The sequence below is a fragment of the Phyllostomus discolor genome, chromosome 8, assembly GCF_004126475.2.
Source record: "Phyllostomus discolor isolate MPI-MPIP mPhyDis1 chromosome 8, mPhyDis1.pri.v3, whole genome shotgun sequence".
NCBI lineage: Eukaryota > Metazoa > Chordata > Mammalia > Chiroptera > Phyllostomidae > Phyllostomus > Phyllostomus discolor.
Genome location: NC_040910.2, coordinates 87,850,760 through 87,871,829, shown reverse-complemented (window position 1 = coordinate 87,871,829; position 21,070 = coordinate 87,850,760). Strand labels below are relative to the sequence as shown.

Sequence of the window (21,070 nt, the reverse complement as noted above, 5' to 3'; positions counted from 1 at the left end):
TCATCAAGATTTCCTGTTTCTTTCCTATACAACACATTGGAACAAAAAGACAATTCTAATTGTCTTTTCACAAACCTTATTCAAGTTGGAGACAAACAACAAAGCAGGCATGCTAGGATTTCCTGAACCATGGAGGGGTGGTTTTTTTTTTTTGGCAATTCCATCATAATTTTAGATATTATATCTTCTCTTTTCACTACAAAGCCTTTAAAGGGAAATGTATTTCCACAGACAAGCAAGAGGTAAAATTCTCCTGAATGAATAAATATTTATTGTTGATGATAAAAAACACTGAAGGACCAGCTCCTTACATGCTACCATTATTGGAGACCCAAAATATTTTGGTGGCAAAGACAGTAGTTCAGGTAAGACAGAAATGATAGAAGCGAGGCAAGTGGGGAATTTGAAGGTCAGTTCAGATATTTAAAAAGCAGGTAGCATGCGATTCCCAGTTTTTCCTCCGTAAATATTTTAGTGCTTAGTTACGTAGACTTGTAAGGTAAAGTAGCTAACGACATAGGCTATTTTAAACTGGGCTATTAATCTACACTGGAAAAGGACATACTAGAAAGCAAGAGACAGAGGGAATAGAGGGACGCTTTTCACTGGTACAGGTTCCCAGGCAGGCTTTGGAGGGGCGGGGCAGGCCTCTGCTGTAACCAGTGAGGAGGGAGAGGGAGAACAGATGCGCAGAAGTTTGTAGATCTGTAGGAGCACAACCAGGACATTCTCATTCCTGGAGGGTGTTCTCTGTGGGAAAGGAGACAAGATCATTTGCTGAGACTGGAGGAATTACATGGACAGGAGAGATGATGGAAGGAGGGTGGATTTTTGTAGTCATTTTGGTGATGACATGACCAATCTGACTGGAAACACTTAGTAAAATTTTTTTTTGGTATTGAGGTCACAGATTAGGTTAATGACCATGAATTTGTGGGCCTTCCTAAAAGCTCTTCAAAATGGATTTTCATATGATTCATTGATTTATACACCTAATATCTTTGTCTTGCTCTTCTTGCTTCCCTATTATACCCTTTCTAAAGTCTTTTGGCTTGGCTTTCCTTTTCTCATTTGTAATAAATAATTTGGGAGCTTCAGCTGCATAGCAGCCCTTTGTTCCTCAGTGGTGATCAAGACAAATGCAATTTCTGATCCAGTGATGCTCCAAATCTTTCAGATTATTCTTTCACTAACCAACGAATCCAGGGAACGCAGCCATGCTACAAGGCACAGATTGGCCCTACAGGCAACAAGCACAGGGCCAATTTCCTGGCCCATTTGGGCATCAGAATCAGAGATGCGGGCTATGAAGTTACAGAGCCTGGGCCCATGGGTCCAGGCCAAGTACTGGGGGCCTGGGTTCCTAGAATGGGCACTGATAATTAGTGAAAGGTATGTTAGATAGGATTTTTTTTTTTTGCTTGCAACTTTTCTCATGTATTTGAAGCAAATGGCATCTTTATCTGGAATGGGAATTAAGAAAGCAAAGCTGAACTCAGTTCTAGTCTAACTATAGTATGAATTGTATATTATATATTTTGTTCTAGGGATACTTCATTTTAAGAATGTTTCCTAAGTGGTGATATAACTAACTGATGATACCCATTCTCTGGATACCTTAAAAATCTGAAATTGACATGTCTTTCAAGTCACTCATTATTTAACACATGTTGTCGAGCGACTGCTTTGTGCCCAACACTATTCCAGGTGCTTGGGGTATGACCAGGAACATAGCAGGGCCACGGTGCTCACGGCCCAGGAGATCCCACCCCACACATGTGCTTGCTGTCGCACTCTCAAGAGATAGTGTAGGTAAGGTGATGACAGTTGCTATGAAATAAAGTGAGGGAAGGTTTTGTAAGTGAAGCGGATATTTTATGTCAGGTTGTTATTTTATATAAGGTGTTACTTTAGATATGGTTGTCAGTGAAGGGCTCTGAAGAAGTGATTGGATATTAAAAGTGATTTGTTGAAGTGGTGTTAAAACCTGAGTGAAGTAAAGGAGGAGCCCATACAGAAACCTGGTATAAGAAAAGAATACTTCAGGTAGAGGAAACGGGTCGGTATGGGACTGGAATGGAGTGAGCTAGAGAAAGAGTGGTAAGAGCTGCAGTTCAGCAACTTGTATGGACTGTGGTAGGCAGTCTGGGTTTTATTCCGAGTGCTCTGGGAAGCTGTTGAGCATTTGGGCAAGACCAGTTTACACTTGAAAAAGATCTGTGTAGCTGGCGTGTGGAGCATTGGCTGTGCTGGAGGCAGGGGAGGAGGCAGGGAGGCTGGTTAGGAGGCGACTGCAGTCGTCTGGTGAGAGACGGCTGTGGTTCGGACTAGGACAGGAGGGGTGGCCCGGTGGCAGGCGGTCAGGCTTGGGATATGTTTTGCAGACAGGACTTGTTTTGTTTTGTCTGGAGTACAACTTTCATTTAATAATTGGTGAGTGTTGTTAATGTTGGTATCATCAATCATTGTCATCATCATCATCATCACATCATCATTTTTAACTTGTAAATACATAAACAAGATATTAGCTGTGCCAAGGTTATAATGTATGAGTTTATTCTAAATCAGAATTGTATATGGATTTATTTATATAATGGATGCGAAATAGAGTGAGAGAAAGAGGGAACTCGCATGACTCACAGGCTTTGCAACCAGGTGAATGGTGGTGACAGACACCGACATGTGAGTTGAAAAAAGAAGGGAAGTCCCAGGTCTAAGCCCAGGGGACAGTGATAGAGATGAGGAGAGGTGGAGGAAGCAGCAAGAGAGACTGAGAAGGAGCCGCTGGTGAGGTCGAAGGAAAAGTGAAGAAGGTGTTGTTTCCCGTAAGCCACGTGCAGCAAGCGTTTCGGGAAGGAGGAAGCATGCACCAGTTTCAGGTGTTGCTGAGAGGGGAAGTTAGATGGAGGCTACAAACTGACCACCGGATTTGGCAAGAAGATCTTTAGCTCCCTCCGCAAGACCAGTTCCAGTAGTACAGGAGAACCGAAGTCTGAGTGATGTGGGTGAAGAGAGAATGGGACGTGAGCAGCAATTTTGAGGAATTTTGAAAGAAAGGGGAGCAGAAAAATGGGATGGTGGTAAAAGGGTAGGTATCCAGGGGAAGTTTATAAAAATGAGATACAGTAAAAACATGCTTGTTTGTTGAGGAGGGTGATCTAGTGGAGAAGAAAGTGTGGATGATACGGAGAGTGAAAGGGTAATTATGGGAGGATCGTGCTTAATTTGGCGAGAGGGGCTGGAATTGTGCAGATGGAAGGACACACCTTAGGTTGCAGCAAGAACAGCCGGCTACTGGAGTCATCGGAAGGGCGGAGACTGTGCAGGTGGACAAGCCAGCTTGGTGGTAAGGAAGATGGAGTCACTGTCTTCTGACTCCTTCAGATACTATTCATTGATTGCGCCAGAATGCCACCTTTTCCATTCAGAATTATGGATAATTGTGAAATGTTGTAGTAGGTGATGTCAGGAAAGTGAAAGGAAAGGAAAGACATAATCCATATATTGGAGGAGGTTACAACCAGATTGATCTCTTTGTCCTTCCAAATTCCATACAAGCTGGGAAACTTGGATGATTTTTATATTTCATATTCATTCAAAAGCAGTGATGTACTAGATTAAGACAAACTGAATGTGTTTTAGAGAAATAAACCTAGAGTAAAATAAATTAAAATTAAAATACGCACTCAAGGCACATTTTTACCAAAAATGTTGAACTCTGTCTAAGAGGGCATATTTTAATTAATGGATTTTCTCAATTTGAGTGGCATGCGTGAACCATCATTAAACTGTGAGGAAAAAAACTTCTTGAAGCATTTATCTGTCTGAATCCTTCCTGGGTGTTTTAATAGAGATCTGGCAGATAAAAACTCAGAAAATATAGAAAAATTTTCAAAAAGTTTTAAAAGCTCAGGGTAATTATTGTCACTCACCACCTGCAGGTGCCAGGTGTTTTGAAGTGCTAAATGGGAACGGAAACCATGGAGAATGGGACTTGCTTTCGCACAGCCAGCACCTCTCTCTCAGCTTTCCTTCCGAATCTTCTCCGTTGTGCTCCCAGCCTTCCACCCTCAGTGCGCCCGGGGCTTTGGGGCTTCCGCAGGACTGTGTTCCTGGCTGGTAACAGTTGACCAGAGAGGGAAAGGGATGAAGACGTGGTACATGCTGGCAGGCCCACGTCCCATCTCTAACAGCAGTTAGCACAGTAATATTAAACCTTTAGATAAAGAGAACTTGCGTGACTAAAGCGAACTGTTAATTGACAGATTTCATGGATGGCTCTTTGTGTTGCAGCAAATGTCTAATCCTGGAGCCACCTGGCCACCCATGGACGACAAATTCTATTTCTGCTCTTGACGCACTGCCGACTTTTCACTTTTTGTGTGTGTGTGTGCCTGTTTTTATTAAGAAGTTGTTCAAAACATCAGACTGTACTGTGATATATTTTGCACTAAAATATATTTTTCCCCTGACTACAAAGTTTCAAAGCAGATTGTATATGTCCCTAAGTGTATCTTAAAGGGAATCTTTATTGCTCATGAAATGTGATATCCAATAGCATATTTTACTTCATATAACTGCAATTAAAAAAAAAAGATTCCAACATCTTTTAGTAAGGCCACAAAATCAATCTGGTGAAATGGTGCTAAACAATGGACTCTGTCCCACTGGAGCTAAATTTCTGGAGCTCTAGAGAATTCGGTGACATTTCAAACGTGCTCTTTTGCAAATGCAGATGGGAAACTGCTTGGAGACATGACCCGATGATCTAAGTCTGTCCCTCTTACGTGGAAAACCAGCACATGACACGCTTGTCTATTAGTGTGGGTCTAAGTGCCACGAGTCATATGAGTGATATAAAAGTAGCATTACATTGTACAAGAAGCAGAGTTTGTTCACAGGGAGCCCTCGAATGGGATGTCGGGTACTGTGGAAGTGTTGTCTGGCAAGCCCTATAGAAAAGTACTTGTCGTTTGATGGCTATCATGTTAAAGCAAAGTGCCCTTAAGCTGTTATTAGTCTGATGTATATAATTGTTCACAATATTGAGCTGATCTTCATCTCTTTTTTAAAAATGTAGCTAGCATGTTTACAATAGTTTGTGATTGTGCTAGATAGCGAGCTTTCCTACTAGTCTAGTCAAATTAATCCAAGGTAGAGCTGTCAGAGCTGCCTTGGCATAGTAATGAGGTCAAAATTCTCAGGAAAAAGCAGATATTAGAATGATTTTGTTACATTGGACCTGGGAGGCCTAAATGATACTGCCTTCACCTAAGGTGCTGAGGAATACACTGATGGTAGGGACACCAATGTCATTGAATAGCTGTGTGGCAGCTTCCTTTACACGCCAGGACCATACTGTAGGAGGACTGTCATGAAACTGGGCTGCCTCCTTTCAGCTGGCTGGCAGATGGAAGGTTAGTGTGGCATCTTGCTCCTCAAGGGTCTGCAATGATAATGAATACAGCATGGGGTTCTGACAGCTGAGACAGGCAGCGACCAATGAGAGTACTAATTGTACAACATCAAGAACAAAGTCAAGAGCCAACAAGGGAACTTCCAACAGTTGTCCACCTCATTGGAAAACCACCCTTCAAGTGTCCAGATCTAAGTTCATAGTTCATAGACCCAAAGCCACGTGTTTGAAGGGAGACCTTGCCCCTCGATAAAGACATTCCCCCAAAGGGAGCTATTGCCATTTGACATGGTAAACTCACACGATGAAGAAAGCAAAAATTCTACCAAAATCTTATCTTTTAGAAAGGACTATTGTTAGTCATATAGAGCATGATTTCAGAAATTTCTGTGAGATATATAAATAAAAGGATAATTTTCAGAAACAAATGTTTAGAAACAGGATCATGCTGTATTTGCCCTTACTAAAATATTTAATGTTATGTGAAATCAGTTCAAGTAAAGAAAAAAGAGGAACTGAAGAAATTTCTGAAATTTAGAAAATGTTTCTTTATAGGAGATTATTGCTTAGAGTGGTAGGAAATAAAGATTAAAAATACATTGAAGTTAGAGTCATTTTCAGATTTTATGGTTCAGTTTTGAGAGCATTAGTTCACTCCCCAGTAAAAAAAAAAACAACTAAAAATGACATGCTTATACTCCCTCCCACCCACTTCTACCATTCTGTTTTGCCAATTATAGTAGTATTTATACATTGTAAAAGTTTGTAGTATTTATATTTTGTTCCATAACCATAACCCTCACAGTTATATAGTTAGTTTTTTTATTAAATCACTTACATACCCACAAGGACTTTTAGCACATCTTCTCCATATCTGAGTTCTTTATTTTGATTCATCTATCATCATTAAGTGTTTTTTTTTTTTTTTTCAAGAAAGCATATAATTGTGGTATTCACTGCACTTTGGCATGGTTGAAAATCACTATATTTTTTGAAGGACAGCTTGGCTGGGAATAAAATTCTGTGGTTATTCTTTTTTTTCCCTAAAGTTTTATATGCATTGTTCCACTGTCTTGTGGCAACTAATTATTGTTTAATACAGATTCTTTAGCTATCTCCTGGTTGCCCAGATTTCCTCAAGAGTTTTTTGTTTTCAGGAGTAGTTTGGGTTTTATAGTCTTTGAGTTTTTCCATGTTTGAGTTTAGTTATAGTATTCTTGAGCCATTCTTTTCTTCAACCTGAATCAGTTTTTCTTGGTATACAGTGTACTTCTTTGATTCACACGTCCATCTGTTCATTCACTTCAGAGAAATTTTTTGATATATCTATGTACACATGGATTTTCTTTTTGTATTTTCTCTGTTATTTTCACGTTGTTGCCATGGGCCTTTATTATGATTATGCCAAGCCTTGTCAGTAATCAGATTTGCAGCATGTTTATTCAGCTTATTATTGTTTCTACTTTAGAGTAAATTTTGTGGTGGAGTTATTTTAATCCTTGGTTTGTTGTTTTATCTTTTTGTCTTGAAGGTCTTTTTCATTGCTCTCATGTTCTTAGTAAGTTATTCTTTCATTATAATTGTTTCTGCTTTTCAAGGTGTGTTTTCCTCCTCTCCAGAATGATGGACCAGCCTTTTTCCTTTTCTTCCCGTTTTGTGTTCTTTTTTTCCCCTGATATAATAAATTTACAGTTGTCTAGATATTTTTTTCCTTCTCTTGCTTGGGCTTAATGTGGGCAGCTCTGTCCAAATCTACTACTTGTTTTGGTATAATCTGCATAAATTCTCTTTGATTCCTTTTCTTTCTTTATTTTTAGCCTGTTTTCCTTTGAGTTTCATTTTGAGGGTGTGGATATTTTGTTGCATTTACTTTACTTTTTTCTTACTTATTAAATCTCTATTGTATTTTTCCCATGCACTTACATTTCTATAGCTTGAGATTATGATAAGGATGGAGGAGGAGAACTTCACTAGAGCTCTGAGCAATTTTCATTTGAGAAACTGATATCTGCTCTTTCAACGTTTTATTAACGTCCTACACCAGGGCTTGTGCTCTGCATTGGAAAGTGTTTTTTTTTTTTTTCTTTAAGGGAGCTTTGAAGCCCATGCTTCTATCAGGAAGAATAAGCCACAGTTTTTCACTTTCCCAGTTTTATTCATCTCTTTCCAGCAGCCATTTCTCTCCCATGCAGTCACCCTCCCACTCCTGATCTGGGCAAAACAGGGGAAAGGGAGTGATTGATCTTCAGTCTATTTCTCTCTGAAACTGGGGCATTAGAGAATACTCCCCAACATTATTTTATCTTAGCAGTTCCACCTCTGGGGGATGGGGACAGAGTAGTAAGGTCTCGCTGAGCCATGTCAGAATCTTCTCTTTTCTTTTCGGTCAAGTACAGTTGTCTCCACTCCCACCCCCATCAGCACCCCTCACAGCCATCCTCACCTCCTACCCTCAATCCCACCCCCTTCGGCTTTATCCATGTGTCCTTTATACATGTTCCTTGACAAGAATCTTCTTTTCTTCCCTGAACTACCACTTTTTGAATATTATGGCCAAGATGATAATCCTCTTTCCTTGTTAGGTTGCTGCCAGTGAATGTTCTCTTGTTTTGTTTTCAACTCTTTTTTATTAATAATTTTTAGCTCCCTCTGCTACCTTTACCTGGGAGTTCCAATGCCAGGTGTGTCCAGTATGAAGCATAGGCTGCCTTGGACTACAATTAGGTCTTTATTTCTAAAACCAGTCCAGCAACAGGGCAGTGACTGATTATCAGAGCGCTGCAGGGAAGATTCCTGATCAAGATTAATGCTGTAGTAGGTAGCCTCTAAATCACTCCAAACTCTTCAGTTTTCATACTTATATTCACTAGGTCTTTAACCCATTACACCAAGGCTTGTAGAATATAGATTTTACAGTTTGGTTACATTTGAGGTTGTTTTAGTTAGTATTTACAACATAACTTCTCCTTTTTAATGTGTTAAATGTATTCTAGCACTTCTGTAATTTATGTTCCTGGTTTTAGAATTTCTGACATGTTATTGGGTATGTGTTGGTCTTTCATGTGTTGTGTACTGAGAAGTAATGACCTACTTTTTCCCATTGTCTTTTCCTGTATAAGATTATTGAGAAGTGTTCAGGCTGTATTTGCTAGCACCAATTTTACTATAAACTAGTTGCCAGGACTTAAAATATATATTCCAAGACCCTAGAGACTTGGGTTCTAGCAGTTCTTCCTTGGTCTCTCTCGGGGCCTGGTATGTTCTCCTGTCCATGAACCTTTCCTTCTAAATTGCAAGGCTGTCTTTACCCAGCCTTAATTAAGCAGATTTCTTGGTGATGATGCATCCTATTTTCTCTGTAGCCTATACAAAATCTGTTCAGAAAGTATCTATCCACATACTATGAAAAATAGAGACCTCTACTCAAGAAGATACAAGATACAAGAAATATTGTACATAGGACAATGACAGCTCAGTCCCCTTCAAAGTAGGCACCTTGGGACCTCACACAGTTCTCCCAGTCACCATCAGTTGCCCCATTGTATTTTCCTGAATCTCATTGACAGTCTGAAATCTCTTTCCTTTCAAAGGGAGTTTTAGTTTGGGCAAAGGCAGAAGTCACAGGGTGCCCAATCTGGGCTGCGGAGGGTGGAGGGGGAGGGCCAAGTCACTTGGGTGATTTGATGTTTCACCAGAAAACTCTGTGAAATGTGGTACATGAACGGGCACATTGTTGTGATGAAGCTGCTAATGACCAGTTGCCCATAGCTGCGGCCTTCTGAATCATCCAAATAGTTTCCAAGGAAGGAATGTTCAAGCTTAACACAAAATTTTATGCAGAGTTGTTGCTTTACTCACTCAGTCATTTTTAATGTGACAGCCACACAGTACACATGCTCGCTCAACAATGTCTGCAGCCCCCACTGACTACTGCAGTGAAGTTGTCATTGTTCATGCATATGCATCCCAATCTAATATTCCAGTCTAGATTCCTTGGCTACCAGGTTACATCAATGTCATATAAGCCATTCTCATTATATTAACAATGGTTGGACTTTTTCCAGACAGACCTTGTGTTATAGGTTGAAGACCACCTTGACTTAGAGACCATGTTGACCACTCAACATTCATCTTTGTGGATGTTGTCTACTTTTACATCCTCTAAATTTTCCATGATTTACCACCTCCTCGTCAGCATTAACTCCATAACAAATTATTGTCTGTCAACCAAAAGTGTCTAGTAGACAATGTAAGGAGGATATGCTACTTCCTGCTTGCCTTTGAGATGTGACCATCAGTAAAGGACCAAACTGGAAAATCCAAGAATTATTTTAACATTTACTTATGCAAAAAGGTCTACGAACAAGTAAAACTTTGCATTTAAACATGGATCCACCTTCATGATGTCTTTTGTGGATATGAATCCATCATCAAGATGTTTCCAGAACATTTGGGGTTTTCTGCTGGACTCTCCTATTTATCAGGAGAAGGCACACCTAGGCAAAGACCAGAAAGGGCTTATAACATCTAGAAGTTGGCCAAGCAGTGTTGGATCAAGTAGACAAGCCTAAGCTACTTCACTTTAAAAGGTTCCAGCAACCTTGAGATTTTTAAAATTTAATTAGCATCACTGAGTAACAGGCCCTGATGAAACAACAAAGTAATGGTAGTTTATGAGCATCTATGTTTAGGCTTGAAATTTCTTCCTCTATTTCATTTGTTCCTGACTTGTTAGAATGAGCAAACTCAGATTTGAAGACGGGCAGGATCATTGGTCAGTCTACCAGAAAGGACTCTTCCAATGACAGAGAAAGTTACTCTGATCACGCATTATTCCCAGAGCCTAGACCAAGGTGGCACCATTACTAATGACATCACAGCGGCCTCTGGTCACTGATCTTTTTCTAGGAAAAAAAAATCCGTAATTCTTCTGCCTTAATTAAAGGTCAATTGGTTATTTTTCCCTAGAATATTGTAAAGTATTTTGCTTTCTATCAATTTTAAACCACACCTGTTTTCCCAGTTTTTCTGAGGCTTTTTGAGATTTCAGTGGAACTTTCCATCTCTGTTTCCTTCCAGGGTGTTGTATGCTTGAATGATTTTCAATAAAATATTAAACTTTGTTATAATGATGCTTGATAGCATGGCACTGAGTAGAAATGATAATGTGTCTGAGAACTAACAATATTCTAACTCAATAATTCATACAGTTGGTTGCCTGAAAAAACGTAGTAATATCAATACCTTTTTAAATTCTCTCTTGTTGGAATTAACATTGTAGTTGTATGGAGCACAGAATAAAGCATGTAAATTTTTTTTAAATAAAGAAAACTTTTCTTTACTACTTTATATAGTGTTTAAGGAGAAGATTGTTATTTTTTTGTATATATTACTAACAGTAGAATAATATAGAAGAAAGATTCCTGCATTTTAAATAAGCATGAGTTCACTAGAACATATATTTATTCTCAGATACAAAACAAATTTTTTCATATTATAGGTAATTTTGTTCTGGTAAGCATATATATGCAAGAGTTAATATACTTCTCTTTCTTCTAAATAGTATAATAAATTTATGTGTGGTCAGAAATTTATTGTTGATTTCCCAGTTCTCTGAGAAAACTCACAAATCACAATAGAAAAATTTTGAAATCTGTGTCTAAATTAAAAGCAAATTTAATTTGTGTTTTGATTCTTAATTGATTACTAGAGGATGAGAATTTTTAATCTCAAAAGAAGATAACTTCTGAAATTTAATAGAGCAGACATGCCTGGAGAAATGAATGCTATAGCTTTAAGATAAGGTAGTCTGGTGATTCATTGCACGAAACAAGATCGATTTGGAGCAGGCTCCTACTGTTAGCTTTTTTGAAGATGGATTCTCACGCCGAAAATAACACAACGTATTCTAGATAACAGCAGTTTTTTCCCCTGAAATCCACCAAAACTGAAGAAAAATCCAAGTGACTGTTCTTAGCAGCTGTGTGGCCTGGAGTTCACTGGGGAAGCTGGCTTCCTGCGGTCCCCTATTCATCACCTGCTTCAAAGACAGCCTGGCTGGCTATAGTTTGCAGGCCAGGTAGGGTGCCATTGTGCACAGTCTGGGAGGATTAGTATCAAAGCTGCGGCAACCAGGCCCTTGGTCTCCGGCTGCCATTCAGTCTTGCAGGGAGAGGCTAAGACTGGCCAAGGTCACAGTCTCCAGTGTGGAGTGGACTGGGAAAGGATCCTGAGAATAGAATGCTTTTTATGAAATCATGGCGCAAGCTTGCAGCACAGCAGGTGCCCTTCTGGAACACATAACATCTGTTTGTGTTGGTGTACCGTAGCTGACAACGAGATAATAGAGCTTTGAAATTTATCATTTTATTTTTGAAAAGACAACTGTATATACAATAATCCAGATGCATATTTACCTCCCATCTTTCATTTGAAAATCATAAAAAAACTGACCAATTTAATTGCTGCTTGTCCGTGTACATATTTAAGCAAAAAGCAAAGCGTACTGACTATTAACCATTTATAACCATTGTTGATCAGTAATACCCTAATTCTTGGGGAGGAAATACCTAACATTCGGCATATTTTTTTCAATGTTCAGGCATTTGTGTCAACAGATTGCAGAAGGATTAATTGAATATGCCCAACTGTCTTGAATATTTGGAGATTGAGGTACCCCTCCCCCCAAAATGAGAGAGTATTCAAGGGTGAGGTAATAATGACGCAAAAATAAAATTTCCAACTTGGATAAATTACAGAAAAATTAAGCTGTCCATGAGTTGTCATGACGACAAGGATGTTCTGTTGATGAACTGTCCTCCTCATTGTCCAATCAGATAGTAGAGCTGAAGCTGGAGCATGAACAGGAGAAGACGCACCTATTACAGCAGCATAACGCAGAGAAGGATAGCCTAGTCCGAGACCATGAACGGGAAATCGAAAACCTGGAAAGACAGCTTCGCGCTGCCAATATGGAGCACGAAAATCAAATTCAAGAGTTCAAGAAACGAGATTCACAGGTAATTATCAATGATATTTGATAAAACGGGTGTCTTTTTAAAAAGTCATCAGCGTTTAATGTTTTCTTATTATTCTTGTTGATGCACGCTGCTTGATCATTTGCAAAACTGACATATAAATGTGATTTTTCTGTTTTCTTCCCTCTCCCCCCTCCCCCCGTTTTAGGGATGAATAAGGCTTTAACTACAGAAACCCCAGGTAGCCAGATTAAAAATCCCATGGTGTGCTATAACTTGGCCCCTTTTTTATAATCTTGTCTCAGTTCCTTTCATGATGGATTTTTTTAAAGGTATCTGCCCCCTCACCCCTCCCCTCAGCCTGAGCAAATCCCTATGAAATATATCAGCCTCACTCCTTGCTTTTTGTTTTCATCTCTGTAGGTAATCAAGCAGCTGTTTTAATATTTGCTTTTGCTTCCTAGTGTTGCTTTTTTCATTAGTCTCTATATTTGATTAGATCACTCAGATGGTAATTGATAAAAATGACTCCAGTGAAGGGCTATTTCCCATCAGGTCTGTTGCTTTTTCCTACATACACACACGCATGCCTCCTAGCCTCCATCTCTGTAGTCCCTGTTGGAAGCCATTTGGCAGAATAACCCCCAGCTGTGGTAGCATTTGACTCTTCAAACTTATGGATGAAATGTGCACTGTCAGCATGGAAAATTATCTTTATAAATTTCAGATGAAAAAAATCTTATTGAGCGTAAATCTTTGTAGTACAATACATTCTTTAGGGTGTACAGGGTGGGGCAAAAGTAGGTTTACAGTTGTTTGTATAGAAAATAGTACAATAATTAATTAATAATAATATAGAAATAAACTCTGTTTCGCATACTCACAACTGTAAATCTACTTTTGCCCACCCTGTATATAGTCAAAGGCCTTTAATGTATTCTTGAAGAGATTTCTGTGAAATTTTACTCAAGAGAAATTGAAGAGCAATTGATAACAATAACAAGATCATTTTCTTTTCTAATAAAACCATATAACACACTAGGTTTCAATAAGTCTCTTTACCATTGAAATCTAATCTTGTTACCTACATCACACATAAGCTTTTTCCTAGTTATTCTACCTCCCCAAGTAACATAACTTTAAACACTGAAATAAATCTTCTATTTGTTTTAATATGTATTTAAACAATTTTATAATGATCTAAATATGAAAATACTACTGATTAAATAGGTGTTAATGTCTTGAGTGAAGAGTGGGAGGCGGTAAAGCAAAGAATGGGAGTTATTGGTTATTTTTCATTTGACCTTGAGTCTTTTACTTTCCGACAATGACCGGGCAATATAGATATACTCAGCACGGGTTTTTTGGTCAGTAATATACATTTATAGGAAAGTTATTTTCATTTTTCTGGGGATTGCTGACTAAGAATGTAGTCTCACTATAGTACCCATAGTACCGGAATAGTCAGTGGTCCCTATTAAATCAGCGTGTGTTATATTTTTGCCTCCAGCCTCATTAGAGCTTTTGTAAAATAGATGCTGATCTTCTGATTGTTAGCCATGCAATTTATTGAGAATAATTTCAAACTTAATTTCTCCTTCAGAGATGATGCTAAGTCTCCCATTGTCTTCTGTGATATGATGTTTGAGTTGTAAATCGGTGTAGTGTCTGTTTACCTAGTAGAATTAAATAATTGATACAATAAAATTCATTAATTTATATAACTAACTACTATTTTAGTGCTGTTGTGGAAAGCCAACGCAAGTGGAGGCCAAAATTAGAGGACGTCTTTGTGGTTTTGGCTATGTCGTGTCTGCCCTAGGTAGGGTGCGGTTCACCCAGTGATAACAAAGGGGAAATTTTAGAGTTGTTACATGTAATTAAGCCACGGGGACATATAATCAGGCTATTAATTAAATTTATTCTAATTGAAATATTAAGTATGAGGACCATATAACCTCTTCAAATTCTGTAGCACAGGATTGTATTTCTAATAATTTGAGTCTTTTTTGGAACAATTGGAATTGCTGCCATGGGAATGCTGGTCAACAGGGGCAAGACAGGCTGAAAGCATTCTTGATCAAAAGGGAAATGATTTTCTGTGTAAGCTATATACTTAGTTAAATTTAGAGAAGATATTTTTAAAGAAATTAAGTTATATTTTTAAAAATTTTATGTACACCCAAATGGTAGTATTTTGTATTTATTTTTGGTTATTCATTGAGGCTATTGTTTCAAAGTTTCATTCAGGTAAGTCCTAAATTTTCTAAATATATCCTTTTATGATTGTGTTTTAATTAATCTAATGTATGATACCTTTTAAGTCCTGAATTCCATTCACTGTTTTCAAAAAAATAAAGTGAGCATATACTTTTTAAAATAGATCATTTTTTCAAATAACTGTTTTGTGGTTTGATGCAGAACAAACACAAGTATCTTAAATATTGGATTGAATAATTTTTTTATTTGGATTCTGAAGAGATTTGATTTTCAGCTCATGTTTGGCTGCTTCCGTTTAGCAAAGGAGGCCATTTTGTGGGAAGGACTAGTTGAAATACTTAACCAAAGGCCAGTGAAATAGCTGTTTCAGATACTATGTCTTTGTTTGCTGCTTTTCTTCCATCAGATTCTTGAATGCATACAATGTGCTAAAAATTGTATGTTAAATAAACAATATTCTTTTGACCTTTTTAAATGGGTAATATATTGCATATGGATAATAAAACCATTATTATAAAGTACAGCTACCTACCATAAGGTGAATCATATATCAACCAGAAAGTCCTTTTTGGTGAATATGCTGTATAATTATTATAGCTTGGTTGTGCTTAGTTGTTATTCAAGTAACTTCTGTTTTATGTAGAAATAATGAGATACAATAACACAACTAGGACAATTAACCATTTCCCTCATTTTATTTGGTACATTTGGCTAATTATCCCATGCATATACCATATTTCTGTCATAATACCTTGATTTTCAATGGTAGGATATTTCTGGTGTCATTTGCTGAAGTGCACATTAAATTTACCAACCTCATACAAGGCATGAAGCATACAAGGCATACAAAAAAGCATGCAGATCAGTAGATACAAAGATATGTAGAAATTCACCACCTCATTATCAGATATTTCTCATCTGCCAGATCCTTCTTATTGAAATCATTTTAAAGAAGGATTTGATTGATGCAATCAATTATATAGTACAGATAATTTATATTTTCCTGATGATTTTTCTAGTAAAGCTTCTTATACCATGATAGTTCTGCATGTAATTCTTGTTTTGCTATTGAACTGCAATGTAGTAAGAGAATATGTACAATTTACCCCTTTGAATTAGGATAAAAACAGGACCTGGGGTCCTTGATCTCATAGTTGTTCTTTTAGGGCCCTGAACCACTTAGAGACTGTGTGATCTTTCAGTTTGTTGCCACAGTGAGTGGTGTGCATGGGACTGTTACAGAGAACCTTTGTGATCCACCCCAGAGATGGTGTCACCATCTTAGGACAGCTGTCTAGGTGACCTAAGGTACAGACACATCAAGGGTCAGGTGACCAAAGCAGCCACAGTGAACCACCATCAGATTAATGCAAATTAGACATAACAGATTTGCAGGTTATCATCAGAAAATATGTGAAACTTAGAATTTGTATATAGTAAAACAGGTCTTGCCTAACATTGCCATCTCAATGCCTTCACTGACTTCCTAAACTGAGAATTGATTCTAATATGAACAACTTTGGCATGATAGACAGATCATCTTGATTTTGCCATATTGATTCACAGTAAGAGGCTGCACCTATCACTGATTCTAAAATGTGGGGTTTTCAGAAATCCTGTTCTTCCTCTCTTATATTACCAGAAAGTTTTCTGAAAATATATATGTGGTGAAACAGTTTTAATTTTTAAAATTATATCTCAACAACATTATTTTCCATGAATTTGGGAATCTGGGCACAAGATAAAAATCTCCATTAATAAGCTGAATGTGGGTTCATGCAATGGATTAGGCCTGGCCATCATTCTTCAAAGACTGCCTAAGGACAGATTTAACAAGACGTGTATTCTGAAAATTGTTGTTAAACCTACATGGTCTTTGGGCTTTTGAGGGGGAAGCATTTTTCTATTGAAAACACATGATTTTAACTTCTTTATCTGCCAACTACTTTCAGAAAGGATTTGAGAGGCAACATTTTATAATAAATACATGCTTAAACAGGTAAAATATAACTGGAAATAATAATTAAGCACTGAATGACATTTGCCACATCAGAAAATCCATACTTTAAAAAATGTTTTGGTTAAGTACAGGTTTTAGTTCTGCACTTGCCTGGAAGCCATAGCAAAGAGGGAAATATGATAAATTGTGTGATTATTATTATCTAATGAGACAGCCATACCAGTTCATGTTGTTGTTGTTCATGGCTATCAACTTTGTGAGTAATTTTTGTCATGGGTCTTAATATAAAGGACACTGACTAAAATAACTGATTGTGTTCTCTGTATTAAAATGTTTGGAAATTAAATCTGGTGGGAAAATCTTAGATTCTTTAATTATGTTTTAAAATACATTAGCAGTTTTTATTTCCATGTACCAAAATTTTATTTTAATTTATTGGGAATTCAGTTATTCTCAACATCAAAAAAACACAACTACTTTGAAAGATCCAATTTTGTAGATACTATAAATCAAAAAAAGTGTATTTTAAGTCACAAGCCTAGCAAATTTTGGTACTATCATTATATGACTGCTCCAGAAACCCTTACGGAGTGTCTTCAGGAAGTAAAAATTAGGAGCATGTCTGAGATTGGAAATAGTCTTAAAGTTAATGCCCTAGTGTTAATTTCCAAGTATATTTGTTTTCTCCCTCTCTTGCTCTCTTACATCTGATTCTCTTGTTTTCTGAATGTATAGTATGGAAAACTGTAGGCAATATAAAATCAAGTTTGGTCCAGGAATATAGGATATTTCTACCTGTACTAAAATGGTTCACATCCTACCTATAAAACCAAAATACTATTTCATTATCAATATTTACTCACTAATATCACGAGCTTGGTTTTGAGGTAGTGAAAATTTTTACTTCTTTTGAGTCAAACTGGACTGATGGCATGGACAAAGCAAACTGCGTGACCTGCATCTCCCCCCAATGTAATAAAGCTGTTGCTGTTAACGTAACCCTGCTCCGTGCTCCCTTCCCCTCCCTAGTAACATGTGCACTCACATCAGAGTGGTTGCCTGGCCTTCCAGCTGTGTACACACCACACTTTGATACTCATCCCCTCACACCCTGTGGTATTTGTATTAGAGGGAAGAGGAGTGGAATGAAAGGGGTTTTAAGTATTAAGTGGGTTTTGCTGCAATGTACATGTTTTTTATTTCATTTTTATTGAATTTATTGGGGTAACATTGGTTAATAAAACCATACAGGTTTCAAGTGTACAGCTGTGTAACACATCATCTGCACACTGCATCACATGTTCACCACCCCAAGTCTAGTCTCCTTCCATCACCATTTATCCCCCTGTGCCCTTTCCACCTGCCCCCACCCCTTTCCCTCTGGTAATCACCACACTATTGTCTGTGTTTATGAGGGTTTTTTTTTTTTGTGCTTAATCTCTTTACCTTTCTCATATATGTTTAATGTCAGACATTAGAAGAGTTTGTGGGAAAATGTTTCTAACAATTCACTTTATTATTTCACAAATAATGGAATTGTGGTAAAACCCCACATTATAATTTTAAATTTACTTTTTTAAATGAAATTTCATAGTATTATCTGAGTGTATACTATTAAGATAGCCCAAGAACTTCCTGTGTACATTTAAAATATAGAGCGTTCACTAACTAAGCCACTTTAAAAAGCCTATGGGGGAAGTACTGTTTTTCTGACATCAAAACCATAGATTATACAAAATTTCCCAAAAAGGACCAAAGTCTTTCTCCATTTTGATGTAGATACATTGATGGAAAGATCTCATTTTATTAGTGTTCAGTAGTGGGGTGTCTAATGTCATTACATATTGGTTTAATATATATTATATTTACATATCATTATATATATTACTGTGTATAAGAATACTATTTCTTAGGTTTGTAATTAGGAAAAAATATAAGGAGATGCCCTTTCAAGTAAAGTTTACATTTTATATAGGTCACCAGTTTTCTTTTGCCAGTGTAATTCTATAATTATTTTCATCTTACAAGCAAAAGGTAGCATATATAGCTACAATTAAGCTGTTATAAATAATTCAGTTTGGTCCTCATTGTGGAGAAAATTATATTAAGTTTTAAAAATGAAAATAGGCTGAGCCAAAGAAATTGATTTCTCTAAGAGTGATTCATCTGTAGAAATATTATACAGTATATCTTTAGTCCTATGCATATTTTTTAACTGTGGCAGTTACCATAGAAACCACATTCGATGGCATGTGGTCTACTTTCAGATAAAGAATATTCTTTTTAAAGATGAGCCTTCCAAATAATATATCAAGTATTTTCTTTGAATTAGCAACCTAATCTCAATTAATAATGATTGCTTTAAAAATCTGTTTTTTGTTCTCACTATACTTAACAGGTTCTTTAGAAATATTAATATTGTTCTGGAAGAAGAAATAATTCAATACTGGAGGTACTGAAAACAGGAGATGTGAGGTGGCAACTGCCGCGCTGCAGAGTGGGGGTGGCAAGGGAGCGCCAGTCCATGTGTACACCGTGTTCCGGCAGACAAGGAGCTTTTTAGCCACATCAGGTGTCGCAGCACCCAGCAACAATAGAGTCAGACGAAGTAATCTAAAGAGATGAGCACATCCAATTATTTTTAATTTACACATAAAGAACCTGTGGTTCAAGGGCATTATCTTGCCCAAGGTCACAGAACTAGCAAGCCAGGGCTTCTTACTATTAATTCAGTGCTCTTTATCTCACAGCCCCTCTCAAGAAAGGTTGTAGATTTTTGGAGAGACTTAGACATGGGGAAAAAGGAACAGGGCTATACGTGAATCTTTGCCTGGCATGGGAGACAGGCACTAGTACTCTTTGTTCCCCCGTGCTGAGATTCTCTTCGCAATTTGCATTTCTTTCAGTGATTTGCCACACTTGATGTTGCTGCAAAGTCATAATTGAATCATGCTGCTTGAGTTCCAGTTTTAGTAAGCAGTACCTCCTCGAACCACACTGAATTTTTATGCTTGTATGTTTAACAGAAGTAGCAGCAACAAATATTTATTGTTATGCTTCCCACGTGCCAAGCTCCCTGCTAGGTTTTTTACATTGCATTATCCCATTCAGTCCTTCCGATACCTATAAGGATTGTATTTCCTATTTGGAAACTCTGTTTTGACCTTCTCACATGGGTCAGAAGGCGACCATATGTATTTCCAATTTGTTGATGAAAAAACATTCAGAAAGCATAAGTAAATTGCCCCAGGTTACATAACTAGTAGTTAATGTAGCTGAGACTTAGGGCAGTGGCCTGTTATGTATAAGCTTGTGGTCTCTGAATTTTATTTATTCTGCATAGATTCCACTATATTTGCAATCTTGGGTTATAAATACACTGCTAGATTTAAAATAATGATACCCATAACTCAGACTATGTAAATCCAAATCAGATTCTGGCCAACAGTATGACTCTTTCTCCAAAGCCACAAGCCATGGCAATGCCTCTGTTCTGAGACAAATTAAACTCTGAAGAGCTATGTACTTCTTAATATTTTATTTGGAAATGAATTCTTTCCCACAAATTTCAGGATTTGTAGAATGGAAAAATATGATTTTAAATGGATTCACTTTAAGTTTTCACATTATTACTGAAATAAGATAAGTCCAGAGTAAGAATCTAATAAGCTTTTAGGTCAATGGGACCTACCAGTCTCTATAAAATTTGCTTAGAAATTTGAATTTAGTACTGGTGAGTATGGTATGTTGTGAATGGTTCATTATAGATGAATGTCTGTTAGAATCACATATTAACTTGCAATATTACATATGATCCATTAATTTATGGAATGAACCTTTATATCTCAAAGACTTCAGTGTTAGTATTTTTTCCCTAAAGGAACTTAGGTGTTTTGTCCCATTACATGAAAGCAGTTAGAACCTTTTAGAGTGAGGTCAAGTAAGTTCAAACTTGGGGACTTTCACAGTAGAAATACAGGGAATAGTTAGAAAATGTGTTTCTTTTAGAATCCTCAAAAACAATTTATGTTGATAGAATTTTGGCTTAATTCTAGAGTTATTTTAGTCAAAATGAAAAGTTTTCAGGTGAATTAAGTTGTTACATAAAAACCCCAGAGATAAACCATTATTCCACATGCTGAATGTCAGTCCCATTGACATAAGGAAGAATACATTCCATTATTTTTAGCATATTGCTCTTGTTTCTCCTCTTCACCCTGACCTCAGGGTAATTACTAAGAGTGTTGACAGAAATTATCTTTGAGGAAATATTGGGTGAAGAACGCTTCTTCCTTGATGCCTTTGAAAAGTCATTTTTGGATTTCTGACTCAATCAGTTCTCTAAGAGCCATCCCCGATGTCTTTATTTATATATTTCAGGTAATTTTTTGTGACAAAGAGGTTGAAGCCAAAGTGCAAGAAATGATTGGCAAAATGATGATATCATTCTGTGTTCAAAGGGCTGGCAAATTGAAGCTTATTAAACTGTCATTTTGT

At 37.3% G+C, this 21,070-nt stretch overlaps 1 protein-coding gene across 4 annotated transcripts in view; it reads left to right on the top strand.

Moving 5' to 3' along the window:
* Window positions 1–21,070, top strand: part of CEP112 (centrosomal protein 112) — a 334,383-nt gene that overhangs the window by 143,908 nt on the left and 169,405 nt on the right. For all 4 annotated transcript variants that reach the window (XM_036033460.1, XM_036033461.1, XM_036033459.1 and 1 more), the window contains one exon: window positions 12,253–12,435. In XM_036033460.1, coding sequence (XP_035889353.1) covers window positions 12,253–12,435 — 183 coding nt within the window. The remainder of the gene's footprint in view (window positions 1–12,252; window positions 12,436–21,070) is intronic.